We start from the raw sequence: 24,484 nt of genomic DNA, 5'->3' as shown, positions 1-24,484 counted from the left end.
TCTCTCCTAACTACACTTCTGTAATCTTTTCCCTTTACTTCTCCCTCTTTACTCTAGCTTTCTCTTTCTCTCTCTCTCTCTCTCTCTCTCTCTCTCTCTCTCTCTCTCTCTCTCTCTCTCCACCCTTTCCTCGCTGCTGTGATGTAATTAGCAGCAGAACGTGGTCTAGCAATGCGGAGCCACTTAAGAAACTCTTTATTACTGAACTGGTAAAGAATTGTGGTATGCTAGACTTTCACACCCCGCCTCATCCCATCTCCTCTCTCTCTCTCTCTCTCTCTCTCTCTCTCTCTCTCTCTCTCTCTCTCTCTCTCTCTCTCTCTCTCTCTCGCACGCGAGCGTGTGCGCACACACACACACACACACACACACACGCACGCACGCACGCGCACACACACACACACACACACACACACATCTGTTGGCAGATGTGTGATGCTCTTCTGAAATTAATCTTCTGATTTATAAGTGTTTTGTCTTTCCTTCATATTTCTCTGCAAGAGACAGATATGGGTCAGTAGCGAGCCTATAACGACCCTATACTGTAGGTTCAAGTTTCTAAAATGCCATACACGGTCAAATACACAGTTACCCAAGAGTTAAATTAACACTGAGGATTTACTGTGAAGTAAGCTGGTCCAACAGCCTGAGTTATGGCCACTTTGATCTCATAAGGGTGAAAACCATACCGGAAAGAAAGGTCAATACCTTCCATCTTGAGACTGAGGGCATTTATTCTTGCCAGATAAAACTATCCACTACAATAAAGATAGAATCAGCAGGAGGGGATAATAGCAACAGTATTTTTTATTCCATTCTTTCTACTTGTAATTAAGATAAACTGCATGTATTTTTTACTGGTCTTTTTTCCATTGTGTCATATATTTCTACCTTTCTTCAAGTAAATGAGGATCATGTGTATGGGGGGAACAATACAGAAACTGAATGAATTATTAGTTATTGACTGCTATCCAGATGTTATTCCAATACTTTCTTTCTCCGCTCTTCCTCTGTCTGTCTGTCTCTCTCTCTCCCTCTGTCTGTCTGTTTGTCTCTGTGTGTCTCTCTCTCTCTCTGTGTGTGTGTGTGTGTGTGTGTGTGTGTGTGTCTCTCTCTCTCTCTCTCTCTCTCTCTCTCTCTCTCTCTCTCTCTCTCTCTCTCTCTCTCTCTCTCTCGCTCATTCTCCCTCCCTCCCTCCCTCATTCCGGGTCTGTTTTTGTACCGTAGCTGATGTGAGGTCAGAGTTGGCAAATAATGTTGCCAGCAAAAAGATGGTGAAATAACCACGCAGAAAGGAAGGAGAAAGAGGAAAACAGACAGACAGACAGACAGACAGACAGACAGACAGACAGACAGACAGACAGACAGACAGACAGACCGACATACTGTACATTAAGTGTGCACTTATTCATTGCATGCTTACAGTAATGACTGACAGAATATTACAACACTGAAGAGGTCACTCTTCCACACCTGCTTCATATTACCAACAGGCAATTTGTCACCTTCACCAGAACTCCTCTGTCCTCTGGTTCGCCTCTTTCATACATATTATGCACACATATTCTGTCTGCATTCTTCTCTTCTCCTCTGCACAATTGCAGAGTCTGATGTCACTTGTGTGAACTCTGCAATCATATTATGTATTTTTCTCAAACAAAACAGTACCAATTTGAGGAAGCTGCATTGCAAAAAAAACAGGAACAACACGTCTGTAACGTCACAGGGGCCAAGATAAAGTGAGAAACAGCGAACAAGCCCATTGAAGAAGACTGAGTCAGAACTTGGAGCAGCAACTCTGGAAACTATTTTACACTCGCACTGACATTTACCCACAGGGATTACAAACAAAAAATACAAAATGGAAACATGGATGGGCCTATTTGTACTTCTCACCCCGTTTGTTACTTCTGGAATCCTCTGTCAATGTAAAGTATCTTCACAGTGACTATAACGTAATAGTTGTGGGTGTAGTGGAATTAGTATTTTGTTAAAGTGTTATAACAGCACTAAAGTAAACGTCTGTGAGAATAGGTTGGGTAATTTGGGATGCAAATGAGTCACTTTAAAAATGGATGAAAATGTTTACCAAGATTTAAATTATACATCTTTGATCTATTGTTCACCAATACAGCCATAGAGTTGGAGAATAGAGTCTTCTTGGCTCTTGCTGGAGAAGATCTCAATATTCAATTCAAGGTTGTTCAGCCAGTCAACCAGAGTGGCACCGGAGAGTGTTTCAACCCCATGGACAACCTGATACACAAGTTTGAACCATCCCGACCCACTGCAACTGTCAATGTGAAGCTGACCAATGTGACAAGTGCCAACACAGGAGAATTCCACTGCAGATACAAAAGAGCCACGGTTTACTGGACAGTTCTAGTGAGAGGTAAGTGGAGAAGAGAATCAGAGGTGGAAGTAAAAACTGAAAGATTTTAAGGTGAGGAGGAAGCAATAAAGCATGTCTAGAAACAGGAGGGATAGGCCTCGTGATAAATGTGAAGTCATTTCGACTCAAACAGGAACTGCAATTTGACTGACACCAAATGTGAGATTTCACAGGACTTGTGAGCTAATACAATATTTCCATATAACAACTCAACTCAAAGGTATATTAATGACATTCAATATTGAAAATGGGTGGTTCTCCCCTTTGATGATTAATTTGAAGTGGTTAAAAGCAACAAAACCAAATCCTGTTATGGACCCTAATAGACTTCATCTGTACAACTGTTATGTCTTCCAGATGAGGGATATAGAGAGCGACCCTCCAGGTGGGGTTACCGGGGAGTGGTCATTGTTGGTGCTGTCACATTGCTGCTGCTCATCTTTTGTGTTGCCGGCTCAGTGTATGTCTTCTGTTGGGTAAGGAGAGGTGTACTGCATAACTTGGTGGCGGTTAGGTAACAGCAGATGTTGTCATTGCTTTCTCACAGTCTTCCTGTCATGTTTGATGTAAGTGTGTGGTCAATATGACACTGATACCAGATATTCCAAAATGTCCTCATGTGTGTGTGTGTGTGTGTGTGTGTGTGTGTGTGTGTGTGTGTGTGTGTGTGTGTGTGTGTGTGTGTGTGTGTGTGTGTGCGTGCGTGCGTGCGTGCGTGCGTGCGTGCGTGCGTCCGTGCGTCCGTGTGCGCATGTGTGTACTATATATTGCTATACTTTTGAGGGCCAAATGTCCCTGCACATTTCAGAAATAGACATTATGAGAACAATTGTCTTGGTCATCACAAGAGAAATGGATGTTCTTATGGTATTATGGTAAAAAAAAAAAAGATAGGCTAACAATTAGGAAAGTATTCAGGTTGGGTTTAGGATTAGACATGGGGTTTACTTTGGGGTTAGGGTTATTATGCCTGATTTATTCTGCTGTTGTGCACACAAAATAGTAGATCTACAAGGTCACAACAGGTACTATTTTTGGCTTAAAAGCCGAACGTCACCCTTATCCTCCTATCCCACGATTTATAAAGATATTCTGAAAATGCAAAAATATGATCAAAAATGTATTAATTCAAGCACCATCTCACAATCAATCAAATTTAGATGCGCTGTATGGACCTTTTTAAAACAATAATTCTCTCAGATCATGCTACAAAGGAAAACATAAAATTAAATTAATTTAATTCTCCATTCGTGTGTGTGGTGGGCATCAGGGCATGTTCAGATACAAAGTGTCCATCCATGTGTGTCTTTCTTATCAAGTTCATTTGAGTGTCCTTGTACTGTATCATTAATTTCAGCATAATGAGCCTCTGGAAGATGAAAGTGCAAACACAAGTGGGATTAGAGTGCAAAGGACAGAACAAAGAACAGAAGAAAGTAGGGAAGAAGAGGACATGTCTGCAGCATCTGACTCTTTCTACACCGTAAGCTGAAGCACTCTTCACTAAATTATGAAAATCCTATTTGTGCTTTCATTACATTTGATTTAAATTCATTTGATATAATACTCAAGACACCTTTCTTTCTTTCTTTTCAGAGTCTTGAGGCTCGGCCCGTTTCCATATATGAGGTGCTGGACACTTCAGCGACAGCTGGAGACACAGGACAAGCAAAAGCACTGCCCAGGTCAAACAGATCCAGACAGCAGGCAAAGGTCAGTAGACTGCCACCCAGGGGTGTCGCTCCAAACTCTTGGCCCTGGGTACAAGGATTCACTGCGGGCACCCCAAGAATGTTCTTCATAGGGGAGGGGGTTTATTTTGTGTTTTAACTATTGAAAAATAACAGATATACAAGCTCACAGTACGGCACCGAGTGCCGCGCTGAGGTTGTAGATCTGTCTTTGAATATTTCAAATCCTAAGGTTTTTTTAAAAACCTATGTTTCCCATCTCAAAATATTTAGTTCAAGGGACCCCCAGAAGCAAAATGAGTTACAAATGTTTGCTTAAAAAATACACATTCAAAGATTTGCACACATTTTCACGACTTTTTAAAAATAGCAGATCTACAAGCTTGCAGCGCGGCACTCGGTGCCACGCTTTGAGCTTGTATATCTGCTATTTTTCAATAGCTAAGGTATAAAATAATTAAGGCCCCTCCACCTTGGGCCCTAGTAACAGTCCCACTCTCCCCCCCCTCTCCCCCCCTTGTGACGCCCCTGCTGCCACCCAAAAGACAATTGAAAAGTATGAAAATATCAGATGTACAAGCTTACAACGTGTCGCTCAGCAACACGTTTTGAGTGTGTACATCGGCTATTTTCACTCTGCGACCCTGCCGTACGACAATGTATAAAATGGGGCTTAAAAGCTGCAATCCATAACTTCTTTTAAAGACTAACACTTTGTTTTGACCTGTATGGTAGAATATGTTATAATACTGTATATGCGATACTGTGGTTGTAGTTGGTCTACTTGCTCTTCTAATCAGACAAATGGGCTTTTTTATAGCTCAACAGTGGAAATGTAACACTGGCGTGGGGGGCCTGGGTTAAACTTTTGGGTAGGTCTTAACAGTTATGGTTGTAGGTTATATTCAACATCATTGCTAAACCCTCCTCCCCACTTTCCTTCTACAGGTGGAACAAATAACGTACAACAAGAAGAATGACGGGGAATTTGAGTCGATCTATGAGAATTCCTGATTAATGTACTGTATGAGGTGCTACCTGTGACCTGCTGACCCCAACCTCAACTGTAGAGTCCTGGAGCTATAGCTGTGGAGGCAGTCATTAGATGGGCCTATACTTTTGGTGATATTACCTTCTAAAGCAGGGGTTTTCAACATTTTCAGGCCAGGGACCCCCAAACTGATGGGGAGATGGAGCCGGGACCCCATACCTTCTAGGGTGGGGGTGGGGCTACAACATTGTATATTTATGTATAAAATTGAGTTTCAGTTGTATAAACATACAATGTTATTGTGCATTCAATACTATGCTATTAAAATAATAGATTAATATATTCATGCTTTTATTTTAAACATGCATGTACAAATGGCAGTATCACTGCCATTTATAAACATAGGCCTACCTTATTAACTGAGAACCAATGTCAAAACTATCAATCTATCACTAACAATCTGTCAATTGCACAATAATCATGTTTAGCTACAAGCTATTCAAAAGAGACATAATCTTTTTTATATATATATTTAAAGACACATTACATTTGTTTCTTTCTTTTTTTAAATAAAAATACAATAAAAACTTTTTTTTTGTTTTTCCCCAAACAATTTCGGGGACCCCCTGCAGTATCCCCGCAGACCCCCTAGGGGTCGCAGACCCCCTGTTGAAGAACCCTGTTCTAAAGTATCTGTGCATAACAACAACACTTTCACATGTGTTTCCACTTCCAGTTCAAATCAGCTGCCGAGCCAATCAAATTAAGTTATGTGGAAATGGAACAGAAAACAGTTATGCCACCTTCTGAAAACTTGTGATTACAATTATGCACAGAGCATATCACTGGTATAGAAGATCTCTATTCTCCTGCTTTATGTTCTCCTGTTGTGAAATGCTGATAAGAAATAAAGTGAGCTACACACCAATCTTTGTTGTCCAGACTGCAAAACAAAAACATGTCTCTTTTCTACCAACTACTGTTGGCCTACACTTTATCACAAAATCCCTTCAATTAGTTCACCAACATCAAGTGATCAAGCCCAACGAGTGTGGGCACCTAAACCTTGTGGGCACCTCGCAACATCGCAACAGCGGGCCCCTGGTAATTCTGGGCACCAATGCTGACTGGGCACCGCAGAACACTGAATACCGTATCTGAATTATTGACCCTTTCTGAGGCGGGTCAATAAAGGTTTTGCGACCGAAGGTCGCAGTCTACCATGAGAAATGTCACAGTTTGTCTCCGTTTGTGTAGGCCTACACATTTTTACAGTCTATGGGTTGGTTCCCTTGACACATCACTGTGACATCACAGGTGACATCACCTATGTAAAAGTCCATATATGGGTATTCCCCAGAATCCCTTTTATGCCCATATATGAATATCCCAGATAGCCAAGACATGGCACATCTCTGTGTGGCTGGTTCAGATCTCCATGTATGAGCATAACATATATTGATACCCCCTTATGCCCATATATGGAGATCCCCAGGCATCAAACCCAGGCCCTAACTCGCCAAGGCCCTGCTTGGCTTTACTAATTAAAATACATGTTATGCCCATATATGGAGATCCCTGTCCCAATGTCATCAATATTAAGGACATATCTGGGAATGCCCATATTTGGTAATGCCCAATGTGGGCATGTTTTGACATAAGATTGTTGACTATCATGCAGGGGTCTCCATATATGGGTAACTGGTCCGATATACATCACTGGCCAGATGGCCAAGAATTGGCGCGACCTTGTGCTTTAGGGCGAGGTCGCATGTGCCCTGAGGCGTCTTACTAGTTAACATTAGATCCCAGACAGTGTAGGCATGGAACAACCTGTCCAGATCCTTAATTGCCATAACCTTGACTACACTCAAACCAGAAGTTTATTTCAAAGACAATCCACAAAAGTGCTGTATGCAAAACATTAAAAGTATTAAGACAAAGTGCAAAAGGAAAACAGTTTGAAAACTTAAAGAAGTGGTTTACTGGTGCCACTTAAAAATCGTCATTCATTTTCCCCATAGACTTTTACAAAAATATTTATAACAATTATGTTAAGCCTAGAATCAAGCCATCCATGGCAGTGAATCATGACCATACAACCTTTGTTTCTATGAAAAGAACATTTTGAAAATCGCTAAACAACGGTTAAATGTAGTATATCAAATAATGTAATATTAATTTTTTACATAGAATCAAAGGTTTTATGGTCATGATTCACTGCCATCCTGGATGTTCTAGTTCATAATTGTTATAAATATTTTTGTAAAAATCTATGGGGAAATTTTGATTGGTCGGAGGCGGTGTCTATCCTTCTTCGTTGAACCCGCCCAGCTCTTCTACGTTCCCAACCAATGGAGTCGTCGGGTACGGTTCGCTATTATTCCTACCGTAGGAGACGCCGTTTGAAGGAGCGCTCGTTTTATTGTCCACGACATTGCAAGCGGCGCGAAGGCCAGCGGACCTTGGTCCTGCTCTTCGCGCCCGAGCGCCGCAGGCGCGAGTGCCCGCGATAAACGCATTCACACCCGCCCGCGCAGTCCAAGTGACCACAGCCGAGCGCTCCAGAACTCCGCTCCAGCCAATCACAGGCCGCGCTTTCTAATTTATGCACACGCGTCTCCTATGGTAGGAACCGGCAGCCAATTGGAGTACTCCTGTCAGACCGACTTCCTGGTTAGATTGGTTAGATTTGTTGTTGTTTTCTTTTCACGTCATTTTAATGATGGCTGCGGAAGGTGATTTTCTGATGAGATACCGTGCGGTATCAAATAAATTGAAAAAGTAAGCTGTTTCTGACAGATCCCTTTCTTTGTCTCTTTCACGTACATATTGTAATTTCAGAGAGGAGACTGAATATCTGGGTGTAAAATTAGCTCTGTAGCTAACGATGACCGATCGTGTGGCGTTGACTTGCTAGGGTTTATAATATTATCTATTATCGACCGTCCTGTTTCAGGGCTATGATATTGCATACAATGGGACCCATACAATACATCATGTATTTCAAATGCACAGCAACGTGCATGAAATGTATGTAATATCACAGACATTCTTGGCTTAGATTACAGTTTACTGTAACGTTCAGTGCGAATCTGTTAGCTATCTGCCTGTAGTTATAAGACTATCACGTGATCTGATAACCATCTGACCCTTTCTTTCGTATCTGATACGAAATGAAGTCAGATTCTATAAAAAATGCATCTTGATGTATTCATTACGATGTTATTTATGATGTGATAATGTGTATCACATGGTTCAACTGGTTCCATTTGTACACTTCTCCTCTCAGAGTTACAGACCCTTAAGGGTCCATTTGGTTTCTATTATATCAAGTCATTTAGCTGGGGACGCCTAGAACCTCCTGAAGGACTCCTGGGGCCTGGGAGTCCCCTAACCCTAACCCCCGGTGCTGTGATTTAACAATGTGTGTATTTTATTTTCAAAGACGTTTTCTACGTAAGCCCAACGTAGCAGAGGCAAGTGAGCAATTTGGTAAGTGTCATTCTCACTTCATAAGTTACATGCAGTACGTATGTGTCAACATAAAGTACATTATGGATTTGTTATACATGCTTAGTTAGAAGCCAGTGATATTTTGAATAGATTGGTCACAAAGCCATGCCATATGTTAAAACTGTCCACACACTTCTGTTTTCTCCCTTTGTGGTCCAGGCCAATTGGCCAAGGAGTTGAAGCAACAGGACTGTCTCCAGTATGCTGCATTCTGTAACCTTGCTATGGCACGGTAAGACAACCAACTACCTAGCATAAACCTACTTCATACTGTGGCCAAGTCCTAGCCCTAGATTGGCTGATATTCCATACACTTCATCAACACTTGCGTCGTTGTCGTCGTCGTCATCATCATCATTGAGTGCTGATGTGATGATGGTCTGAGGACTGAAACGTCCACTCGCTTCACTTGCTCACCTGTGTCACTTTTAAGTTAATTTAAAAAGTGGACACACACAATTACACATTATAATGCCGCAGAGATTAGTCCCCCCCACAGAAATGCATTGAGCGTTCTATATGGAATAAATGGTCTATTTAGACCTATGTATCAGCCATTCCGGCTGAAAAAGATTATTCAAAGATTGATCAAAACAATGATGTTACTTACTTACATTACTTAAGTGATGTTACTTAATCATTACAAGACCTTGAAACCTCATTTGAGCAATGCACTTAACAAATAATTCTCACACATAAGATCACAAATAAGTAATGGGTATGTTTTTCGCTCTTTGAATTTGGATTTGAGATTGATGAGATTAAAACATGTGTAGATGTGTACCAAAGGGTCAGAGCAATAACTTATATAACCAAATAAGTTTTTCTGAGCTAAAAAAACGAATTGTGTTTTCAGATAATTTAATAAAGGTTGAAATGAAAAGATACATTTTAGAATAGTTCTAGGTTATATCTACTTATCACATGATTAATACATGTTGGATTTGTGCCTGTAGGTGTGAGCAGACTCTGTTCAATGCTCCTGGAGAGGCTCTGGCGTTGACCGACGCTGCCCGCCTCTTTCTCTCCTCAGAGAAGGAGAACAGGGCACTGCAAGCCCCAGGGTTTGACGAGCATCTACAGGCTGCTCTCAACTGCTACAGCTTTGCTATTAAGGTAGCTTTCAGCTGCTTTTTGGTAACCACATGAACCCTAGGCCTAGGGTCTATAATATTCTCTGCCTGTCATTATACAGTAGGCGAACATTTTCACCAAATGTTCTCCAATCTTTATTGTCCTGTTACACACGATTACAGGTGTCAAAGAGTGGGTGAAATGCTTATTTGTGCCAGTTCAACAACTCAACATTGCAGTTATGGGAAGAGTTAGAATAGGGGAAGAGAGAATGGAGAACAGGTCAAATAACAGGAAGGCACAGTGAAATCAAACTTCAATATACTGTACATAAGGTGCATTATAAAATAAATAGCAATGAATAAATTGTACTACAGAAGGCAGAAATTATTCTTGTGCAGGTGGAAAACAGATCAGCATATAACGGTAAATTCTTTTGCAGGTATATAAATTCACAGTTTCATGTGCATGGTTAAAGAAAGGGAAAACAAAGCATCAAGCTTAAAATCGGATTAAATAACTTTGTTTCCTTAACTATAAATAAATAGGAGAACATTCATAACGTGTCATAACACGAGCTTGTGGATTGGCTATTTTATGCAAAAGATGAAACCTTAGATCTGACTGTAGGGTGTGTCTCTCTTTAAGCAAGTCAAATAATAATCAAGGTAACAAATTGAAATGCTGTACCTCTCGCATTCTGGGTAGTGAGTAGTGTTAGAGTAGAGTACATGAGGTGAATGTGAAGTTAGCACATTGCTCAATACGATAAAAACACTGACATTGAAAAGGTGCAAGGTACATTGTTGTGAATCATCAGCAGCTTAATAATTCATAATCAAAAATCCAAATAGGAGCATCCATCTTAAGGGAACGTTGAAATGTGTGAGAGTCAGATTAAGCATCTGGAGAATAGATTTTTACTGTACATTCCGATGGTGCCCTCTTGCCTACATTCCTTTTGAGAAAGTATAATAAGACTGCAAATGGCTTACAGGTGTACATTGAGATGAACCAACCGGTGATGGCAGCCAGCCTGTCTCTAGAACTTGGCAATGCACTCAAGGTAAGTCAGCAGAGCTAAAAATGCATGATTTGTTCTACTGTTAGGTCTAATTCCATATTAAATTCACTCTCTTCCCTCACTGTCCTCTTCTTCCTCTAACACAGGAGATGAACAGACCAGGCGAGGCTATTGTTCATTACCAGAGGGCAGCAGAGTTGCAGACACAAACCCCTATCGAAGCTCTGCTGTCCATGGGAGAAATGGCAACCTGCAAAATCCTTACCCGTGAGTCCATGAGTCCATCTGCAGTTGACGTTTTTGTTTGTGTGTGTGTTGCAGATTAGTTTATCTGCAACTGCAGCTTGCTGGCTTCTCTTGTTTTGCAGGTGACTATGATGGTGCTTTGTCAGTGCTGACAGAAATGCAACTGATGTGCCAGGAGAGAGGACTACAGCTGCCTGGCACTAACACCCCTGTTGGTGAGGCTCTGATACATAATCTATTGTGGGTGGTGGGGTGGTTGGCCTTGTTTTCTGCATTCTTTCCCACTTGTCTACTACCCCTCTACACCAAATCTCTTCAACGGTCTACAAGCTCATAACAATGCGTTGTGAGCTTATAGATTTGCTATTTTTGCAGAATGTTGCCTATTATGACATGGACAGAAAAGGTACACTATATGTTTCATGCGTTTAAGCCCTATATAATTTATATATCTGTCCACAATTGGTAATGCCATGGTTAATGTGGCCAGACCTGCTTATATGATTGAGTGTTGGTAGCATGAAGACCTTTGATAAACCCTCTGAAGGAGGTACAGTAATAGAAAGCATATTGAATGTTAACATGATGAGACATTTATTGTATGTGCTCAGTTTTCAACAGTCTTCATTCACATTCATATCAATCTCTCATACTCCTAGGTGCATTTCTAGACATTGTTGCCAAGTGTGAGATCTCCAGAGTGCTGCTGCTAATGCTGCTTGAGGTAGTTGTCTTTGCAATTTCCCAGAATTGTATCTTTCTAGTTATTTATTATTAGTATTAGTATTAGTATTATTATTGCGACCATAGGTCGCAGTTAACTATGAAAACCGGCACAACTTGTCCGTCAGAGGGTGGGTGGGTGAGTCAGTAACGCCTCAATGTCTATATAGCTGACCTGTTGTGACATCACATTGACAAGGCAATCAAGATCCCTGATGTCATCAATATTAAGCCCATATTTGGCAATGCCCATATATGGACGCTCCATATGGCCTAGACCAGGGGTCTTCAACCTTTTCAGGCCAGGGACCCCTACCTCGTAGCGTAGAGGTGGCTACAAAATATATGTTGTATATTTATGTATGAAATAGTGTCAAATCCGGGAAAGGACACACAGAGAGAAAGCTTGTGACTCTGAATGTGAGCATTTCTGAATGAAGGATAACACCTGCCTTTAGGGCGAGGTTGTGTTTTGCCCATATGGCGTTTGCCTCTATCACACACTTCGTTTTGGGAAGAGAGTCTGGGATTTCAGGAAGAGCTTTCATTTCTGGGGTTTGCCCCAAACCACGTGCCCCAAGCCTACAGAAACCACGTGCCCCAAGCATACAACCCTGATTGGCCAACCCTTGAAGCTGGTTGAGGAAATAGAATCTCAATCGATCGGTGCCAGACCGTACTACAACACCATCGGTGCCAGACCGTACTACAACACCACTACCGCCAGGGGGTGTTGTTGTGTTCGGTCTGGTTTATTAACCAGGCAAATATGGCGTCTTACTGGTTATTATTGTTATTATTAAAGGTAGGGTAGATGATTGTCTTTGGTTAAAAGAAGTGTTAAATAGCTCTACATTCTCATAGTAGTATTCTGTTTATTAAAGAGCTGGAGAGACAGGATGACTCCTGTTACTGAACTAACACTATAGCAATGATTAGCTATCAGAATATAGTGCTTTAACCTTTTAACAAACAATAACTTTTTGTTTTAATCAAACAATATCACTTACCCTGCCTTTAATGTGATTCTGTATGAAATATATGCCTGATGACATGATGTCATCGTTTCGTGACTCCATCACCAATATTTCATGGAAAATTATACAGAAGACAAAGGGTGTTTTTGCCACAATATCTGATCTCCTCACTCGTTAGTAGAGTTGGAAATCATGAAAAATGATGTTTTCCTGCAAATGATATGCTTGAAGAATTTGCTGGGTGAAGAACTTTCAACTGTTTGCTATTGCAGCCTCCGCCTCAGAAGCTGTTACCAGAACATGCCCAGACCTTGGAAAGGTACGCGTGGGAGTCCTTTGACCCTCACAGTCAAGGTAACAGGACTTTCATTTTATTTTTTATCTAACAAAAGATTTGACAACAACCAAAGAAACATCTAGAACTGTATAGAGGCATATCTACTGTATGCCCCCATTTCTTTCCTTTTTGACACTTTGTTTTTGTTCTCTTATACAGTGACCTTCCTGCCTGAGAATGTTTTTCTGCTGCTCCAATCAGTAGTGGTGAGTAATAAAATCTACACACTTGTACAGTTTGCAGGATTTCCTGGTCCTAAATGTTTCACATAGGACAAAGAGTGGTCACATCACATGTGGCCCAAGACGAGGTTCAGTCTAATCCAGTAGTAGCTACTGAAAAAGATAGGGTAAAGTAACTTGTACATAATGATGTGTGTCAGGGGAAAATTACCAGAGAACCATAAAGGAGGATAAAGGGTGATAGGCTAGAAGAGGCCTTGGCTAGGTGATCTGTATTTGCAGTTAAGGTTTTATTTGCGCACTGTGTAACAGAAAATCTGTTTTGCAGATGGCCTGCCAGGAGAAAGACACAGAGTCCCTAAAGTCTCTTCAAACTGAGCTATGGTGAGCTTTCAAAAATGTTAATTTCCGTCACGTGATTGGGATTTAGTAGTGTTTCCACTGCTCCTGATTTTGCTGCGTTTTCCATATTGATCCGTGTGTTTTGCGCTTTCCCCCTCAGGCCACTTCTCTCTGCTGAGCAGAACCACCTACTCCACCTGGTGGTTCAGGAGCGTATCACCCCCTCTGGGCAGGGGATTTAGTTCAGTCCAGTCCTAACTAGCTCTTTCTTGGAATACACAATGGAACATTCTCTCTGCCTAGGTCTGTTTTAAGACCCGAAGAAGTGTTGCATTCACTACCGTGGTTTTCTGTAGCTCAGCAATTCCCAACCTGTGGGCTTAGGCCACTGGTGGGCCAAGAGGATATTGCAATTGGTCCCAAATAGAGAGAGAAAACAAACAAACACCAAGACCAGTTGTTAAAAGTAGTCAAAAGTACCAGAGGTGCTACTGGATCAATCGGATTAAAACGGTGGATCTGGGATTCAGTAATAAAAGGAGGGGGAAAGCCTTTATTAAAACAAGGCAAACGACTAAATATTTTTACCACAACAGGTCTTCATCAGGGCGAAATGAGGCCCCCCAATGGGCCTCCAAATAATTGGCAAAACATTATGATTTTAATGATAAAATAACATGAATATAAAAAAAGATGTATAACAAAAATAAAAATAAAGAAAAATCATAAACAGGAACTTCAAGTATGCTACGATAGTTCCATTTATTCAATCTGTAACAGTCGATTGATTGATCTATAAACATGCACGCGGCCCACCCATTTGACTACTTAACAACTCTAGTGGGCCCTGATCCAGAAACAGTTGGGAACCAGTGAACCACTGGTGTAGCTTTTCCTTTGTCCAGAAAGCTGGGCACACCACAAAATGTTGCCCTTAACCCATTCCATGCTGAGTTTTGAAGCACATTGTTTTAAGAGTCTTGATTTTCAGAAGCTTTCCAACAAGTACCCTGATCATGTATAAAATGTGATAGGCATGTAAGGTTTGGCTTAATTTATTGTGGTGTGAATCCACTCTGCATGAAAGTGAAAAATTGCCTTTCCCCACCTACTGTAAGTGAAATGTCATAGTTTGTGTTTTATTTATTTAAAAAGTTTTGAATGAAGTTGAGTTGAATGCTGAAATTGGATCATGTTTTTATTTAGTTAATACATGATATGGCTTCAATTCCACTATAATTACAAAACCTTCTAATGCATTATCCTGAAATATGGTGATATGAAACACCATTGTCCTCCCATAACTGGTTTACTTAATGTTCACTGGTACAAATTACATGTACTTCGATATGATAGCAGCCAACTAAAACACAGAATCAAACATGGTTAAAAAAAATCACACAATAATACAAACTGTTACAAAAATACAATGGTTAAAATGTACATAGATTATAAAACAAAATGGTTACAATATATGCTATAACATGATACAATGAATTAAAATGACTAGTACTGTAAATTAAGGCTCGTCTTTTCTGATTGTTCAAGTACTGCAACAGGAATGTTGTAGCTTACCAACATACCATACCTTATTAAATACAGTATATCAACCCTTAGCTGTCACGCTGGAAACATGCAGTAGTAACCAATCATCATACAACTTGTATTTTAGAGGTTGCAGAATATTGGCACCTCACAGAATGTCACCTGCTGATTGTCGGAAGTGCTTTCACTTCACCTTATCTCATCTCCTATATGTACAGTATAATGTAATAAGGATTTAAACAATTACAATTACAGACCTCCCTTGTCTATTACGTTTCCCAAAACATAGCACTTTGGCAATGGCAACTCTTTTTTTATTTTTATTTTAATGATTGTAATGCTACAAAGTAAGGTTTTCCCAATTTTCCCTATTTTGATAAAGCTTTAAACTATACTATTCCTAGCTAAACTATGTTGCACCCTATCCCACTGTCTAGCTCCCTTCCCTTTCTGCCCCCTTTTTCCTCTTCCCTGATTTAATTGAATATGAATGATACCATAAAGCTATTCTCCAGTCCCTGCCAATCTTCACAGCTTCATCTCTTCATTTAGGGTTGGATGAGTTTTGAAGTCTCCAAACAAACTAAGAATCCCAGGTCTGTCAAGAACTGGTGGGACACATTCTTTATTATATATTTTTCTATTCTTAAACTGAATAAATTCTGCATCTTGACCACTTATACCTTTATATATTTAATACATCTCTTTCCGATCTACAAGCTCACAACGCGCGGCATTGCAACGTGTTGTGAGCTTGTAGATCGGTGATCAGTGGTTCTCAAAGTGGGGTCAAGGGACCCTCAGTATTCCTAAATTGCGAGGGTTCAAAATAGACCCTTACAGGCCTGTAACAGAGTGTACAAATGGTCCCATTTGTACACTCAGTCATGAGGGACCTTGAAATTTTTTTTTTTTTGAGAACCACTGGATTAAATTGTCTGAATTGTATTTAATGGGACGTCAACCCTGCTGCACATCTCCAGTGCCATCATTCACTCTTTTTCCGCAGGATGAGGTAGGTGATGGCCAGGATGAGAGTGAGGACAAATGAGATCCAGGCCAAAACAAACGAGTGTCCATAGCCTCCTACTGCTCCATCCTCTGTGTGGAAAGTAGCTGTGTAGATGGAGGCTGCAATCATTATACACAGACCTGGAGAAGAGGAACAAATTGTTCATATTTAAACAATTCAAATTTAAATAATTAAATTAACCACTTTAAATGACAAGTGACATGACAACTCATTGCATGCGAAAATAGCAGATTAAACACCTCAAAAAGTCACTTTGGGATCCGTTGTGAGCTTATAGATTAGCTGCACAACACCATAACGACAAAGTACACAATAGGGCTTAGGTAGCCTCGTAAACCGCCTCCGCCTGCAGCTACATTCTATTTGCTCACTAGAGCAAATTGCTATAGGTCCTCCTAGCAATTGATTCAAAATTGCAGGAGGAGTCTGGTTTACAAGGCTAGGGCTTAGGTGTTTAATAAGTTGGTCTTTTTTTCTTTTTTTTTTACCTGGTAAGATGTTAAAGGACAACTTTAGTTTTTTACAACAAGGGTTCATATTTTAGATTGTAATTAGAGAAAAGAAAAGATGAGTGTTAAAATGAAGCACATTGTGCCCGTCCTTGAAGCACATTGTGCCCAGATGTGGTGTAACATAATTAATACTACTGCCTCTAGGAAGGTAAAGAGGAACCTAAAAGTATGTGAAGCTTCTGCAGTCCCTTGGGTACAATTTAAAAACATCCTTATTATTCATTATAGACATGAAGTTGCTTAGAGATTGTGTTCTGATGAGATTGGTGTGACAATTGGTGTCATTATTGCACTTACAGTATCACTACATTTTGAGTTTATTCATTTAGCAGATCCACCAGTCGACTGTGAGACATTCCGGGGGCCAAAAAGCGGATACATTTTTACAAATTGCAAATAAAAAGTATTTTCCTCATGGCCCAAAGCCAGAGTCTAAAGTTACTTACAGGAGATAAGCTGTAGAACTCCAGAGAAGGTGAACCTCTGGCCCTTGCCCAGAGTGAACAGCTGAGCCACAAACACAAACAAGGCCAGGATGGCAAATATACATGCCAGCACTGAGGTAGCCTGCACTGCCTGAAGGTAGTCTATAGGGGGAGACACATAGAGCATAATATATTGATCAATCAAAAGACAAGGGGATGAAATGCAATGCTTGTGAGTACCAGCATGAACCTAAAAAGAGGAAAAATCTTATGTGCAAAATATTGCTCTGTGATAGCTGAAACAACATGCAAAAGATAACTGTTTGTAAACATTACATTTTTAAGTCAATCTGAATCAAAAACAGAAACAGTGATTCTTAACCCTTTTTGGAGCTGTGTGAAGCACAGGCTCCCTATACGTGGCCGTGTGGGTCTGTGTGTGTGTGTGTGTGTCTGTCTGTCTGTCTGTCTGTGTGTGTGTCTGTGTGTATGTAGCCTGAACTTCCTAAACTTCGGCACGCCACTAGTCCCACAGTTTTGCCACCACACACTCGCGCCATATGTCAAATCGACCGGCTTACTCGGGAATCGTGGGCTATTACTTTTCTAAGAGAAAGGTTCTATAGTTTAATTGATATTAATTTATTAGTGAATTAATTTTCCCCATTGACTTATAATGGGAATTGCAAAAACTCACATTCAATTATTTGTCTCTCGCAAACCATAGGGGCTAGAGTTTCAACACTTGGAGAGGAGGTTCATAATGATTTCAAGGATTAAATAAAAAATAATTGTGTCATTTGGCCGCATGGTGGCGCCATAACACCCCACTTTACGTTTTGGCCTGTAACTCTTGAACCGTAGGTCGGAAAATTAAAAATATTTTTTCCCTGGATTCCTTGGGTCATGACGCATCTCCCCATATAGGCCACGCCCATTTGCGCCATGATAGATTTTCCGCCATCTTGAATTTTCTCCAAAACACACTTTTTGCTCCTTTTCCTACATATTTTCTTCAAATGTCACAAAAATCGGTACACATGATCCACACACACACACACACACACACACACACACACACACACACAGCTCCACTTCACACGGGTGTGATTTTTATTTTTATGTCAAGGACCACCAATTTTATTAGCATTTTAACTTTTTTTTTTATGTTAGAAATGATTTTATCCAAAATCTGGTCTGTTTGGTGCGGAATTCCTTTACTGTCAACGCACTGTAAACTACAGTAACAGTGAATACGTTCTATAGTTGTATACACTACATGTAATAATTGTGACGATGAACAATCAATCACGTAGCTGGGGACTACCTGGAACCCCCTCAAGGACCCCATTTTGAGAACCACTTAACTACAGACCCTTTTGTCTTCAGTTCAGCACTACACACATATTTATGACAATATTATAAAACTGACAATCAGTAGTATCCACCATCCATATTCTGGGTAGAACATTAGCCTAAAATAGCCGATCTCGAAGCTTGCAGATTGACCGATTGCAGATTTTTGGCAAAGAAATATGTTGTAGACAGGAAAAAGTACAGCTCCACTGATCTCACTCAACCCAGATTCTGGACAAACATGGGGTCAAATTCGTTCTACTGCTATACTACTACTTCAAAACTGCCATAAAAGAACACCAGCAATTTATAAAGGGTCAAAAAGACACCACCCACTCCCCCCTAAATGTTTACTGTATATAATATGTTAATTGCAACTAGTGCTGATTATGTCTTGTTTATTATTTGATATGATTGTCTTTAAATCTTAATGAATTGATTACACCGGACCACTATGAAAACAAGCCCCTAAAGGGCTTTTTGTGTTAACAATCCTTGTAAATCGTACCTCTGTACAATCTGCAAACTGTTAATAAAGTATTCAATCAATGCAACTCAGGCCTGTTTCGAGGGTAAGTGATTTAAGAATACAGGACTTGGATTTACCTTCAGGGTAGCCTTGCAAGTTGGTGTAATGCCAGGCTGATTTCACCATCAGCTCCCATCTGCCCCACAGGTCAGTGTATTCTGTATCTGTCATCCACCAGGCCTGGCCACAAAAAAACGTAAAGGAGAAAGAAATAACACTTAAAGAAGTAGTAACCTAGAATAGCTGCTGTCCTCATCTAAAGAAAACCTGACATAGTACATCAGATTGTGTTGACCCGTGTCAGCTATAGTGCATTTAATCAGCACGTTGAATCCTTTTTACTACACTAGAAGTCTAGTCGGCGACCTGGCCAACTCGGGAACGATGTAAATAGGGAATGAATGCCCCGCCCTTTAATGCAAACCCCATTATACCTGTTGTCATAGGACCCGTTTTGACCATCTGTTTGCCTGTGTCCATTTATGCCCATATATGGAGATATCTGTTATCTGTCTGTCTGTCAGCGTCCATTTTATGTCCATATATGGAGATCACTGCAGATATAGTTCTGGGTCCATTTTATGCCCATATATGCCCATATATGGAGATATCTGTCTATTTGCGTCCATTTCATGCCCATATATGGAGATCTCTGTATCTGTCTGTCTGTGTCCCTTTATGCCCGTATATGGAGATCTTTGTGATTCTGCGTAAATTTTATGCCCATATATGCCATTTGCGTCCATTTTATGCCCATTTATGGAAATCTCTGTATCCGTCTGTCTGTGTCCCTTTATGCCCGTATATGGAGATCTTCGTGATTCTGCGTCCATTTTATGCCCATATATGCTATATATGGAGATATTCAGAGATTTTTTGTTGACTCATGTGGCGTACGTGATGTCAGAGCCTTTTATGAAGTGATGTCACAATGAGTCAGAGCTTTCGCCGATTTCCTCCGGAACAGCCTGATGTCAACAATCAACCCCGCATAAGGAGATTCCGAACGTTTCGCGCCGGTCCGGGAAAACCGCGCGTCGGGTCGGGTCGAGACCCGGCACTGCACTCCGTGCCGCGGCGGGGAACGCACGTGCCGAATCTGAAGCCGGTGGGACGAACGGTTCTCGAGATACGCGGATTACAGACAGACAGACAGACAGACAGACACACACGCAGAGACTTCTCGCATTTATAGATAGATAATTGTTCCGATCATAGAAGCCTGACGCTTCAGAAATGATTGCTAACGTGATGATGCTCTTAACATTTGTTTGAATTTGCACTGCACAGACAGCATGTGGTTATCAGATGTTATTTGGTCCTTTCTTTTCACTGTGTTTAGACAGAGGCGGGCCTTTCAGGAGAATTTAGAAGGCAAGGATTATTTAAAGAATGGACTAAGGACTCACATTATCTATGGTTGCCACCAGAAGCAGGATGATGGTTGTAATGTGCAGAACGACTATTCCGGCCAGGATCAACATTTTATCTCCCTGAAACAGATAGAGCAGAGGAAGAGGGAAGGATGTACAATATTTATTTTCAAACATTCTGTAGAGTTATATAACCCATCTTTGACTTGAGGTAGGTCCACTACACACACAGCTGTTACAAATAACCACTGTCTCAGACAGAGAGATGAACTGAAAAAAATGAGAGCCATTGCAACAAGTCCAAACTCGTCTCTGTACAGTAGTCTCACAAACAGTCCATTTTTTTGAATAACTACATGGGCCATCTGCTGTCAAACAGACCCCCACTTACTCCCACAGAGGATTTCCCTGGCTGAGTGTTTTACCTCGCTTCACAAAGGGAAGATCAGACTGGTTTAAGAGGGTCTTTAAAAGTGTGAGCATTTTTCTATACGAGGACATCTTTGGAACCAGGCAGTGAACTGAACATCTATAGGCCTAGTATATGAGACTCACCCATGCTTCCATGTGTCATAAATAGGTTTTCGGTCTTTTTCCCCCCTTCTTCTTTTTCTTTGCCCCCCTAATGGTTTTCCATAGACTAAAAAACATCTGACTACGAACTCTGTCCCTTTTAGATTAATTGCTTTGACAAGAAAAGAAAATGTAATTACCAGTGGTGTAATGTAAAGCAACTAAGTATATTTACTCAAGTACTGTACTTAAGTACAATGTTGAGGTATTTGTACTTTACTAGAGTATTTCCAATTTCCAATACTTTTACTTATAGATGTAGTGGAGTATATATAGGCCTACTCCACTACATCTCTGATCCAAATATTGTAGACCTACTCCACTACATCTATTTGAGAACTTTAGTTAGTTACTTTGTAGATTGATTATTATTACAAAACATACAATAATCACTTCAACCCTATATGTCCATTTGAAAACAGCCGATCTACACAATGCGGTTGTGAGCTTGTAGATCTGCTATTTTCAAAAGGTTTTTCATAATTCTGCATAATGAGTAGGCTACTTTTACTTTTGGTTTTACTTTTGTACTTTTACTCAAGTAGGCCTACAAATCGAATTCCAGACTTTTACTTGTAACAGTCTTTCTACATTGTAGCATTGATACTTTATGCAAAACATATTGAGTAGGCCTACTTTTTCCACCAATGGTAATTACACGCTGTGCCCTTATTGGGACATTCCCGTTCGGGATGGGTGCTGCGCTGCAGCTGTTGTTACTCCCGTTAGAATAGATCATGGGCACAGGCCCTATAGCCAACTACTATGAAAAGAGCGCGAGAATACGACGACAGAAAATAATCACACTATGTCTACGGTATATGCGACACATAAACGCTTTTAACTTAATCACATTATTGGAAATAATTTACAATCCCGTGTCTCTGTTATAGCTTAATTTTGTGCTCGCCAAATGAAAACCAAACCATATGCTATTCGCCAAAGCCCTGATGAAAACCAATTATGCTGTTGTTCAGTTTTACCAAGTTCACGCATTTTTAAATCCCTCCAAACACATGTTGAAATATCATTAGCAATTATGACCCGAATGCATTAGTCAGACACAATCTAAACAATATGAATAACCCTTACCTGTGAGCACTTTTACGAACGACAGTTATTTGGAATCTGAAATGCTGTAGTAGACCCACCCAGCTTCGAATTCATAGCATACACATCACCCTATTTTCTTTCTCCAGCCCCTTCCTACCCTCCCCCCGACCAAACCCCACCCATATCCTCAACTTTTTCCTCACTGAAAACTTTTTAGAGTCAAATGGCCAGCAGTGAGTGGTTCGACTGGTTCCCCAGTCTCTGCCCTGAGACAAACAGTGCGCCAAGAACTGCAAGAAGAGTAGGCTTATAGCGTCTTGGTTAAATAGAACGCTTATTTTACACATTTGGACTATGTTTTGTAATTGTTTTTGCATTTCTAGCTGTTGGAAATAAGCCTCTTTACTTGAGGGACAGAAAAGTAGCCTCGAGCTCTAAAGAGCGCTCTGTTCTGTTGCTAAACCTACTCCCCTGGTTTTAACAGCTTTTAGTAGCCTATTGAGATTTTAGTGACCGCCCATTTCCCCTTTTCTCCAGACCAAACTTTGAATTATCTTGCACTGTGCCACAACTCAAGTGTGTATTTGTGTTGTCTTTTACTGGAATATTGTGCCGTTTGCAAACTTTACATGATTGTTTTTACAGTGATTTTGAGAGCTAACATATATGACACAATTCCCTAATTTCCCTGCAAATTAAACTTGAAATGAAGTAGCCTATTGGCCCATGTGAGCTGGACATCTTCATGACTTCACCCAAATTAAAATCAATCAGCTGTGCCTTTCAATACATTATGTCACACCGGATTGCACCAGTGATTCCTAATTTCAAGTAGGCTAAACTAGCCTATATGAAGATCGATCTCATTAACAGTGGACACTAGTGGACAGGATTGTCTTCTCACAGGGACACCTGTGAGAAGACAATATGGGGTTAGTTAATGCAGTGGTTCTCAACCTGTGGGTCAGGACCCTCAGGGGGCCCCACATGATTTTGGGGCGGCCCCCAGATGACAGTGAAGGACATTTAAGACCTTTTTAAGAAAAGAAAAACATCTTACAATAAATGCGAGAAGTCTCTGACATCACTTACGCCACATGAGTCAACAAAAAATCTCTGTGAGTGTGTATGTATGTATGTAGGCTAATCCGCGTATCTCGAGAACCGTTCGTCCCAACGGCTTCAAATTCGGCACACACGTTCCCCGCCGCAGCAGGTAGTGCAGTGCCGGGCCTTGACCTGACCCGATATGCGGGTCAGGTCGATATTCCGGAACCGGCGCGAAAGGTTCGGATTCTCCGTATGCGGAGCTGATGTCTGATCAGGTATTCCGGAACCGGCACTGTGTCTGCAGAGATCTCCATATATGGGCATAAAATGGACGCAGACAGACAGATACAGATATCTCCATATTTGGGAATAAATGGAAACAGGCAAACAGATGGTCAAAACGGGTCCTATGACAACAGGTATAATGGGGTTTGCATTAAAGGGCGAATCATTCATCCCCTATTTACATCGTTCCCGAGTTGGCCAGGCGGGCGGCCGAGCTTCTAGTAATAATAATAATCATTCATTCATTCAGTAGGCTATTTATTTTTACTCAGTAGGCTATAGGGTACTTAACTGCTGTACTGCCTCTAGCGACAGCATTTCCCCAGATCAATAAAGGTCTATTTGTCCAACACTGAGGATTTTAGTGTGTGTCCCTTCCATTTGCTGCGGGACTGATTTCATGATAATTACATTCCATGAGCACAACCTTTTTTCAATGGGAGAAGAAAGTCCGGTGTTAATCAAATTAATTATAACGCAAAGCCTCGTGGAAGTCAGATGTATCTTCAGAAGTTTCCCAAATTCACTTACAGAATAATAGCCACCAATCCAAAAACGGTATAGTCCTTGGATTAACACAATGCTATTCGAGGATTATTGTAGTCTTGAACTAGAAGGTAAAAATGTCAGGAATAAAGGATATTCCTTTGTGTCAAAGTTGCTTATAGTGAAATACAATATTGTTTTCAATAAATAATGTGGATGTTTGCCAGACCCATGAAATGGGTAGGCCTACATAAGCAAATGTCGGTCTGTCCGGGTTTTCTATATAAAGGGTATATATGATGATGACATGATGATGACATGCCTACAAAAGGCATGATGTCATAAATGATGATGACAGACAGGGGGTCTGGCACAACCAGGTTGACCTGGTCTAGTTTTTCCTAGTAGACCTCATGACATCCTCTGGCTGTTCAAAATAGCCTCAGGCTCTTGCATCTCAGTGCACTTGCACTTGGGTCGATTCGATCATACAATACAATGAATTTATTCTCTTTGAGGTAGGGTAAGGATTGGCACAGTCATTGCTTCCCCTCTACTTCCAGACAAACCTCATTTGTTGAACAAAAGGATTCACAGAAAAACTCAATTATTCCAAAAAAATGCTTCTCCCTTTGGCCAGAATGAGCAGGGTTTGGCCTCCTTTCGGGAGACCAAAGTTCAAATACTTCATTGTTAGACATTGCAATTCCGAGCATGCCTTAGAAGAACAGGCATCTTTTACCTTTTCAAAATGAAGGTTTGTTAAAGC

General features: G+C 40.7%; 3 protein-coding genes across 3 annotated transcripts; 2 read left to right on the top strand and 1 right to left on the bottom strand.

The window, feature by feature from the left end:
- Window positions 1-1,789: 1,789 nt before the first annotated feature.
- nfam1 (NFAT activating protein with ITAM motif 1) lies at window positions 1,790-5,146 on the top strand. The gene is made up of 6 exons (XM_080721786.1): window positions 1,790-1,928; window positions 2,135-2,392; window positions 2,750-2,868; window positions 3,750-3,875; window positions 3,989-4,105; window positions 5,032-5,146. The coding sequence occupies exons 1-6, from the start codon at window positions 1,862-1,864 to the stop codon at window positions 5,095-5,097; spliced, it is 753 nt and encodes a 250-aa protein (XP_080577912.1). The 5' UTR covers window positions 1,790-1,861; the 3' UTR covers window positions 5,098-5,146.
- Window positions 5,147-7,782: 2,636 nt separating this feature from the next.
- Window positions 7,783-15,671, top strand: f8a (coagulation factor VIII associated). Its single transcript, XM_080722263.1, has 12 exons — window positions 7,783-7,858; window positions 8,523-8,569; window positions 8,750-8,822; window positions 9,547-9,706; window positions 10,662-10,730; window positions 10,835-10,955; window positions 11,057-11,149; window positions 11,594-11,658; window positions 12,907-12,988; window positions 13,131-13,177; window positions 13,482-13,537; window positions 13,656-15,671. The coding sequence occupies exons 1-12, from the start codon at window positions 7,797-7,799 to the stop codon at window positions 13,735-13,737; spliced, it is 957 nt and encodes a 318-aa protein (XP_080578389.1). The 5' UTR covers window positions 7,783-7,796; the 3' UTR covers window positions 13,738-15,671.
- A 152-nt stretch (window positions 15,672-15,823) lies between these two features.
- On the bottom strand, window positions 15,824-21,983 carry LOC308281122 (epithelial membrane protein 1). The gene is made up of 5 exons (XM_080721215.1): window positions 21,934-21,983; window positions 20,305-20,388; window positions 18,973-19,075; window positions 17,032-17,172; window positions 15,824-16,192 (listed from the first exon to the last, which is right to left on the bottom strand). The coding sequence occupies exons 2-5, from the start codon at window positions 20,377-20,379 to the stop codon at window positions 16,029-16,031; spliced, it is 483 nt and encodes a 160-aa protein (XP_080577341.1). The 5' UTR covers window positions 20,380-20,388; window positions 21,934-21,983; the 3' UTR covers window positions 15,824-16,028.
- Window positions 21,984-24,484: the final 2,501 nt, after the last annotated feature.

This window comes from Nannobrachium achirus, assembly GCF_963921795.1.
Source record: "Nannobrachium achirus genome assembly, chromosome: 3".
In the NCBI taxonomy this organism is placed as follows: domain Eukaryota; kingdom Metazoa; phylum Chordata; class Actinopteri; order Myctophiformes; family Myctophidae; genus Nannobrachium; species Nannobrachium achirus.
This window is presented reverse-complemented; position numbering and strand designations above follow the sequence as displayed.

Excerpts from the sequence above, each read along its gene's own strand:
- nfam1 (XM_080721786.1), top strand. The coding sequence starts at position 1,862 with ATGGAAACATGGATGGGCCTATTTGTACTTCTCACCCCGTTTGTTACT. Across the intron at positions 1,929-2,134 it reads TTCTGGAATCCTCTGTCAAT|CCATAGAGTTGGAGAATAGA; the intron begins GTAAAGTATCTT and ends TCACCAATACAG. Across the intron at positions 3,876-3,988 it reads CATCTGACTCTTTCTACACC|AGTCTTGAGGCTCGGCCCGT; the intron begins GTAAGCTGAAGC and ends CTTTCTTTTCAG.
- f8a (XM_080722263.1), top strand. The coding sequence starts at position 7,797 with ATGATGGCTGCGGAAGGTGATTTTCTGATGAGATACCGTGCGGTATCA. Across the intron at positions 10,731-10,834 it reads AACTTGGCAATGCACTCAAG|GAGATGAACAGACCAGGCGA; the intron begins GTAAGTCAGCAG and ends CCTCTAACACAG. Across the intron at positions 13,538-13,655 it reads TCTCTTCAAACTGAGCTATG|GCCACTTCTCTCTGCTGAGC; the intron begins GTGAGCTTTCAA and ends TTTCCCCCTCAG.
- LOC308281122 (XM_080721215.1), bottom strand. The coding sequence starts at position 20,379 with ATGTTGATCCTGGCCGGAATAGTCGTTCTGCACATTACAACCATCATC. Across the intron at positions 19,076-20,304 it reads TGGTGGCAACCATAGATAAT|GCCTGGTGGATGACAGATAC; the intron begins GTGAGTCCTTAG and ends TTTTGTGGCCAG. Across the intron at positions 17,173-18,972 it reads CTTGCAAGGCTACCCTGAAG|ACTACCTTCAGGCAGTGCAG; the intron begins GTAAATCCAAGT and ends CTCCCCCTATAG.